The sequence below is a fragment of the Rhinolophus ferrumequinum genome, chromosome 28 (assembly GCF_004115265.2).
Source record: "Rhinolophus ferrumequinum isolate MPI-CBG mRhiFer1 chromosome 28, mRhiFer1_v1.p, whole genome shotgun sequence".
NCBI lineage: Eukaryota > Metazoa > Chordata > Mammalia > Chiroptera > Rhinolophidae > Rhinolophus > Rhinolophus ferrumequinum.
In genome coordinates, this window is record NC_046311.1 from 553,898 (window position 1) to 571,976 (window position 18,079).

General features: G+C 41.6%; 1 protein-coding gene across 1 annotated transcript; it reads right to left on the bottom strand.

The window, feature by feature from the left end:
• Positions 1-260: 260 nt before the first annotated feature.
• Positions 261-18,079, bottom strand: CHRNA5 (cholinergic receptor nicotinic alpha 5 subunit). The gene is made up of 6 exons (XM_033100386.1): positions 17,942-18,079; positions 6,288-6,439; positions 5,216-5,260; positions 3,881-3,990; positions 1,533-2,364; positions 261-713 (listed from the first exon to the last, which is right to left on the bottom strand). Exons 1-6 carry the CDS (start codon positions 18,033-18,035, stop codon positions 552-554), a joined length of 1,395 nt encoding a protein of 464 aa, XP_032956277.1. The 5' UTR covers positions 18,036-18,079; the 3' UTR covers positions 261-551.

The following is an 18,079-nucleotide window of genomic DNA, read 5'->3' on the forward strand; positions in this document are numbered from 1 at the left end:
GTTCCTGATTCCAATTTTTCATTTTTTAAAAATGTTGATTATAGAAAATCAGCATCAGATTCAATCATGACCATACCAAGCAGTCAGCTTATTTAACACAGCAGTATATTATACTAAAGACTGGCTGTTACCCAGTGAATACAGGATAGAAAGGATTTTAAATTGTGTACCTTTACCAAACGCAGAAAAAGTTTTGAAGTCCATCTTCAAATACCACAGGAATTTTCCAGCACATCAGAAGATGAACTTCACTGTTGGTTACAAATTAGCATTATTAGCCAGGATACAAGCATTAGATTATTACTAGTACAGATTAGAAATATTTTGTTACTTTTAGAAGATCAAATGTTATTCAGTCAGTTATTACTTTAGTCTTGCAGCTAGATGTCCTAATGGGCAACCTAATAAGATAAACCAATGTTAGCAACTGTTAGTCTGTTAAAGTTTGCATCCGATTTTAAATACAATTGACATTTTCATAATTTTATAGGTGTCCATAAGGTTATGTGCCTTTTGCTAATTAAATTCCTACTATGACCCCTTGGGAAGCATCACTTATTTGCATTTCCAATATGAACTGGAACTATTATATTTGCCCATTTATAAATAACAGGCACAAAAAGCCCAAGAGAACCAACAATTGAAACCAGAAGAAAAGTCCACAGAAACAGCCGATCAAGAACCTGGGCTATGAACTTCCAATCTTCAACAACCTGTTGCCAAAAAGAAAAAGAAAAAAGAAAAAACATTAAGTATATAATTTAACACTATTTAAGATACAACACACTATTTTAAGTGTGTAACTATTTTAAGATACAACACACTGAGCGAGAGGCCAAATCAGTTTCTGTCTCCCCCTGCTGCTGTGAAATAGTAAGTGACCCTGAGCTCAGAGCTCAGGGATAGATCCTACCCTGACTGTTCTAACAGGGCCTCAAAGAGACTACACATCACATTATATTACAAGAGGCTTATTTTGATAATTTTTGGTGAAAACTAGAATATTTAGACTATTTGGATATTTTGTAATAAACAAAAAAAACTCTTTTATTCTTAATACATAGTTATTTCTGTTACATATGCCTGCCCAGCAGTGTTTACTTATTTTAAGTTTTAAAGAGAATCCAGCCTGTGGTGGTTAATTTCATGCCAAATTAAAAGTTGTTTCAGAATACCTACTGGACAGCCATCACCTGCTTTATTTAGTTTGGATTTCCCAGGGACCACTTTTATCTGAGCTCACGAGGACTGACGTGCTGCAGGGAGCTCAGTGCCTCCCCCTTTTGTAGCCTAAGCAGGGAGCTGGCTCTGCAGGTCTGAGTAACCTGAAGGAAGGGCAGGATGAGACCAACCCCTGAGCACCATTCTGTGGATGTTTGAACAGGAACAGATTTTAGTAAAGATCTGTTATAGAAGATCTGTTAGTCAACATTTCTGGCCCTCCATCTACGCTTACTCCAGAGGGCCATGATGTTTCCTCTGCCAAACTGAATCGAAGCAGACCTGCGTTTGTAAATACAACTGTCACAGACCTCACGGACATCGTTCTCCTTCATGACGTGCCTTGTAATGTAGCGAATAGAATCAAGTGCAGCTTCCAGTGAGTTTCTAGAAGAATTCGGTCCACTGCTTCTCTCAGTTTCCTCTTCCTGGGTGAAGTACCTATCTGCGTGACTTCTCATGCAAAGCAGCTTGGGAAGCTTGTGCAGAAAGAGCTTGCGGACCCACGGAGCCATCGCGTTATGTGTTGAGGGAGAACGATGATGAATGTTGATAGCAAAAACAGTCACCATAATAGACAGTGTCACAAAAATCATGGTAAACACCAGATACTCCCCAATCAGAGGGATTACTTTGGAAGATGAGGGTATGATCTCTTCAATAACCAGAAGGAAGACTGTCAAAGAGACAAGTACTGAAGTGCAGAGACAAATCTTTTCACCTTCATTTGAAGGAAGATAGAAGACGAGCACGGTTAAAAACGAGAGCCCGATACAGGGGATAATAAGGAACAAGGTATAAAAGAGAGGCAGACGCTTAATTACAAACGAGTAAGTGATATGCGGGTACCAGCAACAGCTGTCAGTTCTGTTTCCTTTGCTTCCCGTTGCACGCACAATCTCCCATTCTCCGTTATCAAAAAACTCTCTCTTGTCCACGTCTTGCTCCTCCAACAGTATGTCGACCTGTGACCCATCGTAGGTCCAAGACCCAAATGTCATAGAACAGTTTTGGAGATCAAATGGGAAAAACGTGACATCTATGGTACAGGAACTTTTGTAATTTGCTGGAGGAGTCCAGGTAACAGTACCATCGTACCGGACAACTGTTTTCGTGCTGGCCCCCTCAAAGCGTCCATCTGCGCTGAAATACATACACACACACACACAAACACACACACACAACAATGCATGTTACAAGCCTAACAAGAAAGCAAGCCTACACTGTAGCGTGAACTGCCCTTCACATGATTACCTGGGACGTGCCTGCTCACACGGGAACTCTGCTTCAAGGACATGGCCTAAGTGCCGTGTTTCCCCGGAAATCAGACCTCGCCAGACTGGTCTCACGCTGTAAGACGTCTTTGGGAGCAAAAATTAATATAATACTGGTCTTATTTTACTATGATATAAGACCGGGTCTTTAATATAACATAATATAATGTAATATAATATAATATTATACTGGGTCATTATCGTATAATATAATATAATTTAATATAATACCCGGTCTTATATAAGACCGGGTCTTACCGGGTCTTATATTAATTTTTGCTCCCAAAGACGCATTAGAGCTGATAGTCTGGCTCGGTCTGATTTTCGGGGAAACAGGGTAAGTACCTGACTACTAGAGCTGGACGCCTTCCCCCACACCCAAACCAAGACGGACACATCTACATTTCACAGAGTGCTGAGATTCTACTGGTTTTCGAAAAGATTTCACTTTACACACAAAATACAATTAGGCCACTTAGACAGTGGCCGTGCACAGAGCCTGAACCTCATCCTGGACTCCCCACAGCGCTCTTTCCTGCGTCACCAACAGTGATACTGGTGCATGGACAAAAAAATGCGAGCAGCACTCTGGGCACAGCCCTGATGGACGCGGTGCCTCCAAGCTCCCGGAAAGCGAGCCCACGTGCCGGAGAAAACAGCAGAAAGCGGCCCACCAGCATCGGAGTTCTCTGACCTGTTCTGTACCTAAAACCCCTGTGACTCTGCGCACTACTTCACATTTGACATAAACGTGTTTCCTAGAGTACCAGGATGCTCCAGCAAGCTGCGTCATGCGACCTTACTGCCAAATAAGGAGTCTAGTAAACAAGAGGGTGAATGGGGCTGTCAGGCCGCTGGGAGTGAAGCACACCCTGCCACACGTGGGCTGTGTAACCTTGGACAAAGTGTAACCGCCCTCAGCCTCTGTTTCCTCATCCGTCCAGTGGATGTACTTGGGCCTCGCTGAGGAGGTTACTGAGACGCGAACGAAGAAAGCACACAAGGCACTGAACACACACACTGCCAGGCAGAGGGCGTTTGCTGTGTGCGCACGTCCTGTAAGTGCTGGATACAGGGAGCCATTACAGGGTGTCTTCCCTATCTCCTTACACCTTTCTGGACTTAACAAATGTTTTACAAATTTTAGAAATCAAAGAACATCTTTATGATCAGAAAACAATGTACAAAAAAAGAAAGAAAAAGGAGAGGATAGGAAGAGGAGCCACAGGACCTATTAATAGGTTCATGGAGCCAAAGAACGTAAGATCCAGTCACCTGATTTTACAGATAAACAATGTTAAAAAAGAAGAAAAATTACTAGTGCCTAATAGAAATACAAGTGTTATCTTTTGAAGACATAAAATGGTATTTTGAATATAACTTACTTATCAAACAAAACGATGTCTGGGGTCCAGAGAGAGTCTGAAGGGACACGTATAACTTTTATTCCACCGTAATCATCAGGGTTCCATCTTAATTTTACATCTCTCCATTCCTTTAAAACAAAGAAAAACTGCCTTGATTTCAACAAAATTAATAATCAAAAGTAGTGAAAACTGCACGCTTTTTGTAAAAGCCAGAAATCTTCGACATGCAATCACCTCCCCATCTTTCTTGTGGGACCTGGAGTAGCCTGTCCCCTTGGGTGGAGCTCTAGCTAAGGTCCTGGTGAGACACGGTGAGGACAGGCTGAGTGTAGCCACCCATGGCTGTGCCCAGCACCAGTCCCCAACCACTGACTGTTCTCAGGAGTTGCAGCAATGGGCATCTAAGGTCCAGTTTGAAGGGGAACATTCCTTTTTCCAGGTGGATTGTCATTGATTGGCTGGACTGGTCCATACAAAGAGCAACTGGATTTATTACACATTCCCCTTATTTACACATCTTGTCCAACCTCCACATGGTCACAATTCTGTGGTCATGTCAAGTTAAGACGTGCACCCCCAGAAAAGCATACATGCCTTTTAGGAATTAGGGTTCAGGAACTGGTTGTAGATATTAAAAGTTCAGGATAATAAAGAAAGAACAGAGGGAAGCATTCAACAGTGGCTGAGGACATAGGTGTGCTGGCCCAGAAGAAAAAGAAGTCCTTTATACAAAAGGGACTCTGTACATAAAAATAACTCATTGCCCATTCCCGTCTCACTCAGAGTGAAAGCCACAAGCCTAGCAGGTCGACAAGCTGCTGCCCCCCAGCCCCCCACTGCTTCTCTGACCTGGTCTCCTACCCCGCCCCGCGCTCACTCACCTGCAGCCCCCTCGCTGCTCCTTACACTGCGCTCCGCTCCAGACTCAGGACCTTGGCACTCACGTGTCCCTGTGCCTGGAATACCCTTCTCCCCCATATCCTCCTGGCTTGCTCCTTCTTTTTTCTCTGTTCAGACAGCACCTTCTCCGTGCCGCTTTCCCAGACCATCCTATTTAAAAGTACAGCCCCCGACACCTCCTATCCTCTTCCCAGTGTATTTTCCTCCAAACTCAGCTCCTTGTTTATTACCCCCACAAGAACGCAGTTCTCTCAAGGCAGGACTTCTGTCTGTCCTGTTCACTGCTGCGTCCCCCGTGCCCGGCATGTACTAGTCACTCACATAACACCAACTGAGGGAACACAACAACTCCATCTACCCGGCCTTCCTGCATCCCGCCACCCATCAACACCGAACCCGAAACAACAGTGGCGCCAGTCACCAGGTGGGTGGCCTCTTGAATTGTATACATACCTGTTTCAACCAGACATTTGTTGTCATTAACTGATTTTTCTCATCCTATAAAACAAAAAATTTAAATAAGGCTGATTATTTCTATTACACAACCATTTTTAAACAAAAATGTTCACATTTTTATACAAAACTCCTCTCCATACAGTACCTATATTCTGTTCTTCAGTTCAGTTCTCTGGAAAAGCAGGATCTGGCGTCCAACCAAATTTCACATTCATTATTCCTTTCAACATGTTCTGTATTTCAGGTAAAGTGCCGTAAAGTTCACCATTCGACCTAATATTCATAGTCTTCACCACTATCTCCCCTCAAATCTAAGATACAATCTCAGAAATGGGCACGGCCTTGTTTAATGCACTCAGCACTAAGAAAGGACGAACACGGCTGACAATGTTTGTAAGCTGCCACTGATTAGAAGACACATCTTGACGTGAGAAGTGCTAACTGAAGCAAATGTGCATCACAGTGTCAGGGAGACACAGCTTTTCTGTGCAGTGCTTTGTAGTTATTTGCCTCTTGAGGCACAGATTTGAATCTCTGTGAGGTCACAGCCTTAAATGGAGTTTCACAGGCATCTACATCCTGCGTTTCTAGAGAACCAGGGTCCCTGGTACCTGCCACTTATGCCGTCCCACTGTCACATCTCTGCTTACGCCAGTCCGTCTCTGTTTTCAAGGCCCAATGAAAATGACATCTCTTCCATTAAATGTTACTGAAATGTCATGGAGCCCAGAGAGGCAGTGAAAGGTCATCACGATCACCAAGCACAACCCACTATGTGCATCGTCTGACACTGAGCACGGAGACCCACGGAAGTACGAGCAGTCCCTGCCATTGGGGAGAGGACAGGGGTGGAAGTAGCTTAGGGAACGGGAGGGCACCCATCCCAGCAACAACTGACCCAGAAGGAAGCAGGAGGCCGGAAGGAAGCACAGCCCCAGGGACAACGGAGGCTGTAAGGTCCCCAGAAGGAGTCCTGGGGAATGCAGCAGGGCCACCCCTCTAACGCTGAGGTTCCCATTTTAACCACACAGGAGTGTGAAATTGAATATGTAATGACAAGCACACCTACCACATCGACTAATTGAGATATCGCAAGGCCAAACTTTATTTTTATTTTGTCATTCAGGTGTTCCACAGGACGAACCCATCTTTCGTAGTCTTGAAATAAATCCTTAAACAAGCTATCTTCACGTTTTGCAACAAAGGAGGGCTCAGCTAATCCTATATAACAAATTTTTAAAAGTTAGTTTATTGGCTTCTCTCCCACCAAATACCTCTACTTTAAAACACGTTCGGTTACTAATGAACCAAACTATTATTTAAGCTGTTATTAATGGTGCTTTTAAAAGGAAATAGAAACATAAATATTTATGATCAATAAGGGACACTCTGGTTCAGATATATTTCTTAGTTAAATCAGATTACTCACATGGAAATATGCTGAGTTCTTTAAGAAGCAAGCAGTACTTAATGCAGTAATTTAAAATCTAAGTAACAAAAGCTTTCAAATTACCAGGGTTAGGGGAGTTGCTTGTTATAAAATTTCAAGCCTAGAAAACAGATATATCTGTTTTCCTTTATCAACTGTAAAAGTAAATCAAACATGCTTTAATTTACATGATTTTAATATAAATATAAATATTGAATAAATTATTCAGATTTGTCATACCTTTGTTTGCTATACATTTGTATAAAACTACCCAATCACCTGAGACTTAAAAAAAGAAAGACAAAATTTTTAAAGTTTTCAGTTCCATAGCCAAAGATTGGTTGTATTTGCAGTCACAGTTACGTCTATACTTCTGCTGGGCTGAAATAAGCCTCTCTGAAGACATGAGAGTTGTTGATGTTGTATGGACTGGAGCCTCCACTAAGAAAATGTGAAATGTGTGACATTCATGACATTTACTCAAGACTCATAATTTTACAAAGAAAAAAACATTTACTTAAAACGTCCTGGCTGGGCCGGCCCGGTGGCTCAGGCAGTTAGAGCTCCATGCTCCTAACTCTGAAGGCTGCCGGTTCGATTCCCACATGGGCCAGTGGGCTCTCAACCACAAGGTGGCCGGTTCAATTCCTCGAGTCCCGCAAGGGATGGTGAGCAGCGCCCCCTGCAACTAAGATTGAACATGGCACCTTGAGCTGAGCTGCCTCCCAGATGGCTCAGTTGGTTGGAGTGCATCCTTTCAACCACAAGGTTGCCGGTTCGACTCCCACAGGGGATGGTGGGCTGTGCCCCCTGCAACTAGAGAGCAACTGGACCTGGAGCTGAGCTGCGCCCTCCACAACTAAAAAACTGAAAGGACAACAACTTGAAGCTGAACGGCACCCTCCACAACTAAGATTGAAAGGACAACAACTTGACTTGGAAAAAAAAAAAAAAAAGTCCTGGAAGTACACACTGTTCCCCAATAAAGTCCTGTTCCCCTTCCCCAATAAAAAAAAAAAATCTTTAAAAAACAAAAACAAAACAAAACAAAACAAAACAAAACAAAAACGTCCTGGCTTATTATTTATCATATCGTGCACGCTTAGGGATTGGTAGAGTGATGGTTGTCCTCCACCTAACAAATGGTCTGACAGAAAGTTTGCACTTTCACAAATGTTCTCTCTTCATTCCCATGGTGTGTAGATGGAGCTATTAAAGGTTCCAGGTCACCCCCTGAGTTTCTCTCCCTGCGTATTTCTTCATCCATAGTGCAGCTTATTCCTCAAGAGGGTATGTCTTACTTCCCTGGGCCATTTAAGACACTATATTTAATCTGCAAACACCATAGAGTTTGTTCCATGCCTCCCACTAAGTCTCCTGGTGCTGAAATGCACAGCAGTGGAGACACTCCAATTCAATCAGAATATTACACCCTGGAGAGTCATTCTTTATAACGTTTAAAAGCCTTTCATTTTACAGCTTCAAGTTAAAATGGTATTACTGTACCATTTCTCCTCTTCTACTCCTATTTAAAAATTGCATGGCCTCTGAAATACCAACAATATAAGGTTGTTTTAAAAGATAAAAATCACAAATAAAATATTTTTTAATAGCGTCTAAGGACCCTTTGCCTTAGGGGAAAAATACTAGCTTGAATTGCCACTTCAAATCTTGTTTGACAGAAAGTAGATAGGGCATACATAAATAAAATGATATATTAGTCCCAACATTCTACCTAATGATAACCCTTAGGATACGGCCTCGTGAATGTCTTCAACATGCACAAACAGACCAGACAGAATCCCCGTCTCCGGGAGCGGTCCCATCATCTGCCTCGTTCCACAACTTAAAAACCTAGGAGTCATCTTTCACGCCACCCGTACATCCAGTCAAACAGGAAACTGTTGATTTTCACCTCCCAAATATTTCTCAAATCCATCCATTTCTTACCAACTCCACTGCCAGCATCCTAGCACAAGCTATCGAGTTACCCCGAAAATAAGACCTAGCCAGACAATTGGTTCTAATGCGTCTTTTGGAGCAAAAATTAATATAAGACCTGGTCTTATTTTACAATATATGACCAGGTCTTACATAATATAACATAACATAACATAACGTAACATAACATAACCCAGTCTTATTTTATATAACATATTTATATATATATATAACATTATTTATATAACATATATAACATATATATATAAAACATTATTTATATAACATAACATAATATATACCCAGTCTTATTTTACTACAAGACCGGATCTTATATTAATTTTTGCTCCAAAAGATGCATTAGAGCTGATTGTCCGGTGAGGTCTTCTTTTCAGGGAAACACAGTGTCTGCATCTCTCATCAGGACTGGAGCAAGCCTGTTACTCTGAGCAATGTCCACATAGCTTCTCAGTCCCCCTCCACTTGGTTCTCTGTGCAGTATCCAAGCGATCTTTTCAAAACAAAAATCTGATGCTACCCCCTTGCTTAAAAGCCTTCTGTAGCTTTCCATTGTGAAAGACAGACCAAGATCCTGAAGGCCACAGGCTCCCGGTCTGTTCCCTCCAGCCTCTTGGGCATAGCTTTCCCTCGGCTCTCTGCTGGGCCACACTGACAGTTCGGCTTCCCAGACAGACCACACTTTGCCCTCCCAGGAGTGCTCTTCCCTGAGCTGCTCTCCCCGCTGCTGTACCTCATTCTCACGCATCCCTCAGATCTCAGCTCAGGAATCACTCAGGACTCTTCCCAGCCCCCAACTATCCCCTCGGTTCTGGGAACAGAACCCTGTTCCTTATCTGGGTGTACTTATACAATCTTGGATGTATCTGATTATAAAGTCTGCCTTCCCTACTGTGGTGTAAACTAATGGCAGGAAGTAATATGTCTCCTTTATCATTATAACCCCAGCACCTAACCACATACTGGCACATAGCAGGTGCTCAGTGTGTTTAATGAATGTGTGAATGAATAAATGGGTCAGTACATCTGACAATTCCCATCTACGTCTAATAATTCAGAATCTCCCAATGGTTGTGAAACAACTGTAACAAAGGTTGCACGAACTTGCTGTTTAGGATTCTGAGTCACCAGACTCAGTGTCTTTGAGGTGGAGACCTTGTCTCACTCAGATCTGAATACAGAGCATGCTGGTTAGGAACTCAGGATTCTCAGCTGGACAGGTTGGGTTCCACCCAGCCTCTAACACTTATTGTCTGACCTGAAGGCAGGTTACTTAACTTCTTTGAGTACCAGTTTTTTCTTCTGTAAAATTGGTATAAACAACACCTACCTAATAAGGTTATTGTAAGGATTAAATAAAACTGAATATAAGAGCAAGCCCAGGGTCATTCTTAGAATTTCACAATGACTGCTGAAACAATGGTAACAGCAAATACACAGAAATATCGCAACAAAAGCCACCACTACCTGCAGAGCTACTAACTGCTACCAAAAATGTCACCAAAGCCCAAAAGAGGTCATCTCCCCAGATTACCTCAGGTGACGGAACCTTGCAAAATGCAAAGGAAGAACTTGTCTGTGGCAGTGGGCACTCTCTACACAGTACAATGACTATTCAAGAAAAGGCTTTCTTCAAGTCTATATCCTTTAAAGCTAATAATAATAATCAGAACATCAACCTACTAGTAGCACATAAATCACATACTTCAAAAAAACAAAGGGAACCAAGCAGTGAAGCACATTAAAAATAGGCTTAAAATACACACACACAAAAACTCATGGGGCAATTCTTCCAAAGTAGATAAAAATAGAAATAATAAGAGACAAACTAAATTGACGATGTAAAAAGTATAAATATGCACAACGTCATTAACGCTCTGAAAGATTTAAATTTGGGCTTTACAAATTCAATTTTAACTTGGAACAGCGTTATTCTAGTATTGTCTCAAGTTGGAGGAATTAGGAGAATGATTTATCAAAAAATTTCACTTTCAAGTCATTTAGTGAAACCACAAATATTTTCAAAGAAATGTAACCTTGCTCCTTAATTTTAGTATACCCAGAACTAAAGAACTGTGAAGCTGAAAACCTTAATTTGAATACCTGATATCACTGATTAGCTATTAATCTCCACATGCCACAATTTTCTAATTTACATACCGAAGGATATCTGCTGGCAAAATGTCGATAATCGCTGAAAGTGTATGGCAAGACTCTTCACTTCATTGTACTTGAATAGTTTTGTGTATGCTTGGATTTTTCTATTCTAGAATATTAATAAGAGGAATAACTTGGGCTCTGCTGCCTCACTGCTGTGCAGATAAAATGAAATAAAATACACTATCTTACTATGTCAGGTCGTATCTAGGTAGTTTAAAATGTTTTTAACATCTTCTCCACTCAGTTCAGTTATGTAACTGAATGGATAGCTAGGGATTTTTGTACCCAACTAGGAAGATAAGACACTCTATTGCCATTCTTCTATGAAGAATCATAATGTTCTTATCACAAAGCGTGGGGAAAAGTCAACCAAGGTGTTGTTCTGCAGCTAAATCTAAATACGAACAGTCTTTTGCCAATCTTCTGATAAAGATAAATTAACAGAGAGCAACTGCTATAACTTTAAGTTTCTTCCATAAATTCTATTCAGCCTTTAGCGTCTGCCACAGCCTGGGTATGTAAGAGCCTGACATGTGATGTCTAGTTCAGTTCACTCATCCACTCAACAGATGCTAAGTGGCTGTTGATGCTAAGTGACTGTGCCAGTCTCTGCACGGTGCACTGGGAAAGCACAACACTCTGGCACCTGCCTTCCTGGGCACAAATTTGTGTATTTATTTACTTTCTTCGTATCATAATTATAAAATGTTATGGCGGTGCAGAGTACACCCCACAACGTGAATGGCACCCCCTGATGTTGTACAGTGCACGACTGCATATTTGGACATGGCCGCAGCTCTGGAGACTAATGCAGTTTTCTCACCTCAGCGCTACTGACACTTGGGGCTGGATGATTCTCTGCTGTGCAGGTGCTGTCCTGTGTACGGCAGGTCGTCTGCCTGGCAGTATCCCTGGCTTCTATCCATGACATGCTCCCCCCATGTGACATCCAGAAACGGCTCCAGATATTGCCAAATGTCCGAGGACTGGGTGGGGTGGGGGACAAAAAATTGAGAAGCCCTAGTCCAAACTTAGTAAGTAGCAGGTGGAACTAGGACCCAAACTTGCTTTTGTTTTGCCCACAACAGCACTTCCGTTACAAAATGTATGATCATCATCAAGATTCAAACCAGAAGCACATCAAGAGGCGCAGTCACCCCTCCTCCGAGGGTAACCACCGCTAAGCTTGATGTGTAGACATTTTTAAATACACACACACTCAGAGAAGGAACAAATGTTTTCTTTTTAAGTTCTGCAACTTGTTTTTTTTTCATTCAATACTCGATGTCAGTATATGTCTATCCATCCTCATCCTCTCTTCGTAAGTTGCAAAGTGGTCTGTGTTACGGGTATATCATAACTTCTGCATGCTTTCCCCACGGATGGGCACGTATACAGTCCTCAGTTTGGGGTGATTTCTAACAATGCTACAATGGGGAAATGCTGTAGTTAACATCCCTGTGTATCTAGTTTTCAACTCACATAAGAATTTCTATGGCACCAACTCGTAGAACTGAGCCACATTTTAAATGTTGTTCGTTACTGCCAATAGCCTTCCCTTTCTTCTTCACAGGCTGCCGTAAGAATGAAACACTATATCCAACAAGGTTTGTAAGAGTGATATATATTATATATCCCCAACTCATAAGGTATTGCTGGTGTAATTAATCCTTGTACCTTCTTTTAAGTTAGAAAAAGTGACTTGTGTTCCTTTCCTTAAAAATGCTTTTGCAGCAGTCCTAGGAGAGCTATTTTAAGCAACAGCAAGACAAAGCCCGTGGCCATAATCAACCATTTTGTCAATGAGAAAAAATGTGCACTATATCCAACATTTTCACTGTGACAAGTAAGTATGCTTACCAATCATTATTTTAAGTATTACAGATGAAATGCAGAGGGTTTTTTTTTTCACTTCAGGAATTTTCATTATACTTTCTATTGATTTTTATCAAAGAACTATAAAATAAAGTTTCTCTGTAATGGATATGCTTTAGTAAACCTAATTTAACATCTTGCCCCAACTCTCAGAATACTTGCAGTAAGAAAATGACCTTCGGCAGTGTTAAATTTAGGTCCAGTCCATAGTTCTCAAGGAGAGGATACAACTCGTACACTTAAAAAAAATTTAAATATCACAAGATTAAGTAAATGTAGAGTTCACTATAAATATGTCTGAGGTATGACAATTAAGTTCACAAACTTGTTGCAAAGATCTTGCTAACCTTTTTTATATATATATATCAGAGGGATTATTCATTATGAATTTGTACCAGCTGGACAAACAGTTAACCAAGTTTACTATTTGGAAGTGCTGAAAAGGCTGCGTGAAAAAGTTAGATGACCTGAACTTTTTGCCAACAATTCATGGCTCTTGCATCACGACAATGCATCAGCTCATACGGCACTGTCTGTGAGGGAGTTTTTAGTCAGTAAACAAATAACTGTATTGGAACACCCTCCCTCCTCACCTTATCTGGCCCGCAGTGACTTCTTTCTTTACCCAAAGATAAAGGACATATTGAAAGGAAGACATTTTGAGGACATTCAGGACATCAAGGGTAATACGATGACAGCTCTGATGGCCGTTCCAGAAAAAGAGTTCCAAAATTGCTTTGGCGTCGGTACATAGCTTCCCAAGGGGAGTAGTTCGAAGGTGACCGTAGTGATATTCAGCAATGAGGGATGTAGCACTTTTTCTAGGATGAGCTCGCAAACTTAATTGTCCAACCTCATGTTATGAGCTCATACATTTACAGTATTACGAACTAAAATACCCGAAGGTACATGAAATTGCCTCAGTTGCTATAGGCTATATGACCTTGAGGGGACTCTTGCAAAGTTCCTCCTTAGAATTGTCCAATTGTAAGTGAATACTGAGGACTGGAAGGAAATGTGGAAATGTGAAGACAGCTGCTATTTGACAGGATGGTGGGATAATGCTTGTTATTAGTTTCTATCGGTCTTATGCTGTTCAGGCCACAGTTCATTGTACATTCTCTATTTCCATAATTACTGTCATCAGATCCTCTTGAGAATCTACCCAATTGATATGAATGGGAAACTCGTCTGTGACCTTGCTATTCAAAGTGTGGTGCTCTGACCAGCAACGACCCCCCCTGGCCACTTGTTAGAAAAGCAGAACCTCAGGCTCCAACTGTAGCCTAATCTGCACCACGGGACTCCTGGGCAGGTGACAGTTTGAGAAGCCCTGGTGGCCAAGACTTAGAGAAGTGATTCTCAAGGAAGGGGGGGCAGAGATTAGGGGAACAATTTTATTCCCGAAGGCACATCTTACAATATCTGGAGACATTTTTTGGTGGATGCTACTGGCATCTCATGGATAGAGAGGCCTGGGAGGCTGCCACACAACCTGTAAGACCCAGGACAATCTCCCATAACAAAGACCTGTCCAGCCCCAGATGTCAGAGGTTGAGAAACCCAGACCGAGAGAAAAAATAGTTTTCCCCAATTCCATATATATATGGAACTATGTATATATATATATATATATATATATATATATATATATATATATATATATACTGTTGACTGTAAAATAAAAAGAAATAAAAATAATATAAAAAACTTGGGAAACACTAACAAAAACACAGAAGTCCAGAAAAAAATCAGAGAAATAGCATCATGAGAAATAGTTTACTGAACAACGATGGCTTTGAGGTTTGAAGGGGCCACAGCTTAGGTATGTGGGAAGCATCTGAGAAGCTGGAAAGGGAAAGAAAATGAATTCTTCCCTAAAGTATCCAGAAAGGAACACAGGCTGCCAACACCACTAATTTTAGCCTGGTGAGACCCATTTTGAACTTCTTACCTCCAGAAATGTTAAATAGTACATTTGCTTTGTTTTATGCCAGTATGTTTGCGGTATTTTGTTACAGTAACAATAGGAAACTAATAAACTTTTTACTCAAAACAAAAAAACAACAACATGGAAATCTAGAAGTAGAGAATGAGGGACAATAAAAGAGGAGTTAAAATAAAAACAAAAATAATAGCAAAAGTTCTATTTTCCTTTTTGTCAGAATTCAAATATTCATATTTCATTCCTATTTTTACTGGTAAAAGGTTATATTTTATAATTTTACTTTACAAGAAAAGAGCATGAGGTCACTGATTTAAACACAATTAGGAGAAAAAACATCATGCTTCCCCCAATTAAAATTTTAGTCACAGAACAGAAAAGGACCAGGAAAAATAATCTCTTCTATCCTATTATCATTATAAAACTATACCTATCCTATTCTGGAGAGTAAATTTCTAAAAAAATAAATTGTAAACTTTTTTCAAAAAATATTCCAATATTTACCAACTCTCATTGTGAAGACATGCTCATTTAATATTAAACTTAATATTATATCTGAAAGAATTTAATTTCAACTTTTAGACAAGAATAATGCTATTTGATGAAAAATGTTCTGTACTGATATTATAGTACTAAAAACTTATATCCTAATTATAAAAAATTACTTGTTAAATCTAATTTGTAGATTGTAGGCTGAAAAAAACAGCTTGTTCTGACAAGTGACTCTAAACCTTTTCAAAGTCCCATCAACAGACTACATTAATAAACTCTGGTACATCTGAAATGTATCAGGAGATACACAGGTAGATAAAACCCTACCTTCCAGGTGCTCAGAGTCTAACTCATAGAATATACTTAGTATCTGCAAGGAAATAAAAATAATTATTAATTTCAAGTTAAATTGTGTGAAAATTTTATTTCCTTACATGAGGTACCTAGTAGATACTCTTTTGGATGTAATCATAACAAAAGTAGAGATGACAACCATTCTGTGTGTATTTCTGTTCACTTCTGAAATGTTGATGAAAATGACTAAAGATGAGAAGAAAAAAATATCTCATAGTTCTCATTTCTATGAAATAATTATTTTATTTGTCTTTCAATGAAACGGAACTCAGCCATTACATATACAAAAATAATGTTGCAACCATTTAAAATGTCACACAACTACAAAGCTAAGAAATACAACTAACTAATGACTATATAATTTTCATAAATCACTGTCCCAGTCACAGTGAGGTCAGTTTAAAAGTATCTTAACATACTAATTAATTATCTGTCCTTTAATACAGGCAAAATTGCTTCCTGAGCCACCTTTCAGAACCATGTGACCTTCCAGCCGCCAAATATGTACGGCTGCTGGCAGACTAGACATTTTCTTTTCCTGGAGATTGGTTCACAGAACACCATAAGGAAGAGTTGTTATTAAGATTCATAAAAGGGACAGCTGGATGACTCAGTTGGTTAGAGTGCAAGCTCTGAACAACACGGTTGCCGGTTCGATTCCCACATGGGCCAGTGTGCCCTCCACACCTACATTGAAGACAACTAACTGCCACTGAGCTTCCTGAGGGTCGGCCGGATGGCTCAGTTGGTTAGAGCGTGAGCTCTTAACACACAACAAGGTTGCTGATTCAATTCCTTCTTAGCACACAACAAGGTCGCTGATTCAATTCCCACATGGGATGGTGGGCTGTGCCCCCTGCAACTAAAGATTGAAAATGGCGACTGGACTTGGAGCTGAGCTGCACCCTCCACAACCAGATCAAAGGACAAAAACTTGGAGCCGATGGGCCCTGGAGGAACACACTGTTCCCCAATACTCCCCAATAAAATTAAAATAAAAAGCTACAACATGTATAATTTTTTTAAAAAGTCACAGTTTAAAAAAAAAAGACCCTAAAATAAATATGAAAATAAAATGTAAATGTAAAAGTAAATAAAATGTAAATGTAAAAGTAATTATGATTGAAAAGACCTAAAAACCACCTGCCCCACTCTCTCCTTTTAAAGAGGGAGAAACCAAGGCTCAGCAAGGTCAAGTCATATGCCCAAGAAAACACAGCAGCCAAAGGCAGGTCTCCTAGCTCCAGCCACCCTACATTCAAAGGCAGTTTTATACAAATCATACAGTCAGGAGCAAGTGTGCAATTCCATCATCCATTCTTCAAACGATCACTTACTAAGAGCACTTCCTACATTCTATCTTGGAATTTTAGAGCTGGAGTGGGGAGGGGGGCGCTTTGATGGTCCCTCATGTTACAGATGAGGAAACTACTATCCATTCATTCATTCATTCAGAAACATTTCCTCACCACTACAAGAGACGCCTCAGAGACAGAAGGAAAAACAGGATAAGATTCCAGTTCTTAAGGAGCTCGCATGGGACAAGGAGAAAATATAACTGATACGACGTGAGGGTTATTATAAGAGATATTCACTAAGGGGCGCAGAAGGAGGAAGTAAGGGGTCTGGATATAACGCCGAACACCATGCATGGACAGACAGCGATTCCCATCTTGCCTCCCACGCTTTACATGAAAACCGATGAGAAAAGTTCCACGTTCACGAGAACTGGTAGGGAACCACCTTTGCTAGAAAGTCGGGCACAGCACCTGGCGTTTCGTCGATACTATTTACGCCTGAAAATTCATAAGTAAGCAATACCGTCCCCATTTTTCCAAAGAAGGAAGCCAGGTCAAGACACAGGAGAGTCAGAATGTGAGCCCAGGTTTGTCCGGCTCCAAAATCACATTCCTTTTTTCCTGTTAAAACTATAACTCTCTCTGCACAGGATTGTCTTCATGTCTTTAAATCGCCCTCCGCATTATTTCTCTTCAGTGTACACTAAGAAATACATTCCGCAATCAATTCCCTTCAGGATGATTACTTCCTGGAATCGGAAACCGCCGTTTAAAACCCTTCGGGAAGGAAAGACAAGCGGAGGTTCTTACACCCAAATCCAACCTCATCTTGGGGGCCAAGGGATGGGCTCCTAATGCTGCAGGGGGGGTGGGGGGGGTGTCCCGTCTGAGCCCCCAGTGCCCAGCCGGGGCCTCCCGCCCCGAGCCGAGCGCCACCCGGAGCCCGCCGCCGCCGCACCACACTCCGCATAACACCCGCGTCTCCGCCGGAGAAAGTTGTGTGACGGGCTGGCACTCACCCCGCAGCCCCCAGCGAGGCCGGTCAGGGGACACTCAACGTGGCCTTTTCTCCGCATTGACTGAACGTATGGGCATTTCAACTGACACCTCACTCCGAGCCCCAGGAAAATACAGCCGCCTCCCGGGGAGGTTTTGCGGGCGCCGCAGCCCTGGCCCCGGCCCGCGCCCCCACCCCCGCCGCCCAGGCTCACCTCGGCGCGCACCGGCCGGACGCCAGAGCCCCGCCACCAGCGGAACAAGGAGCAGGAGGCGGAGGCCCGAGGGCAGGGACCCCCGTGCTGCCATCACCGGGGAGCCGCCTCACGACCCTGTGGGAACGCGGAGCGGGT

Coding starts and splice junctions, on each gene's coding strand:
- CHRNA5 (XM_033100386.1), bottom strand. CDS start 18,035: ATGGCAGCACGGGGGTCCCTGCCCTCGGGCCTCCGCCTCCTGCTCCTT. Junction 5,261..6,287: donor TATCTCAATTAGTCGATGTG/GTAGGTGTGCTT, acceptor TTTGTTTTATAG/GATGAGAAAAATCAGTTAAT. Junction 3,991..5,215: donor CAAATGTCTGGTTGAAACAG/GTATGTATACAA, acceptor TTTGTTTTAAAG/GAATGGAGAGATGTAAAATT.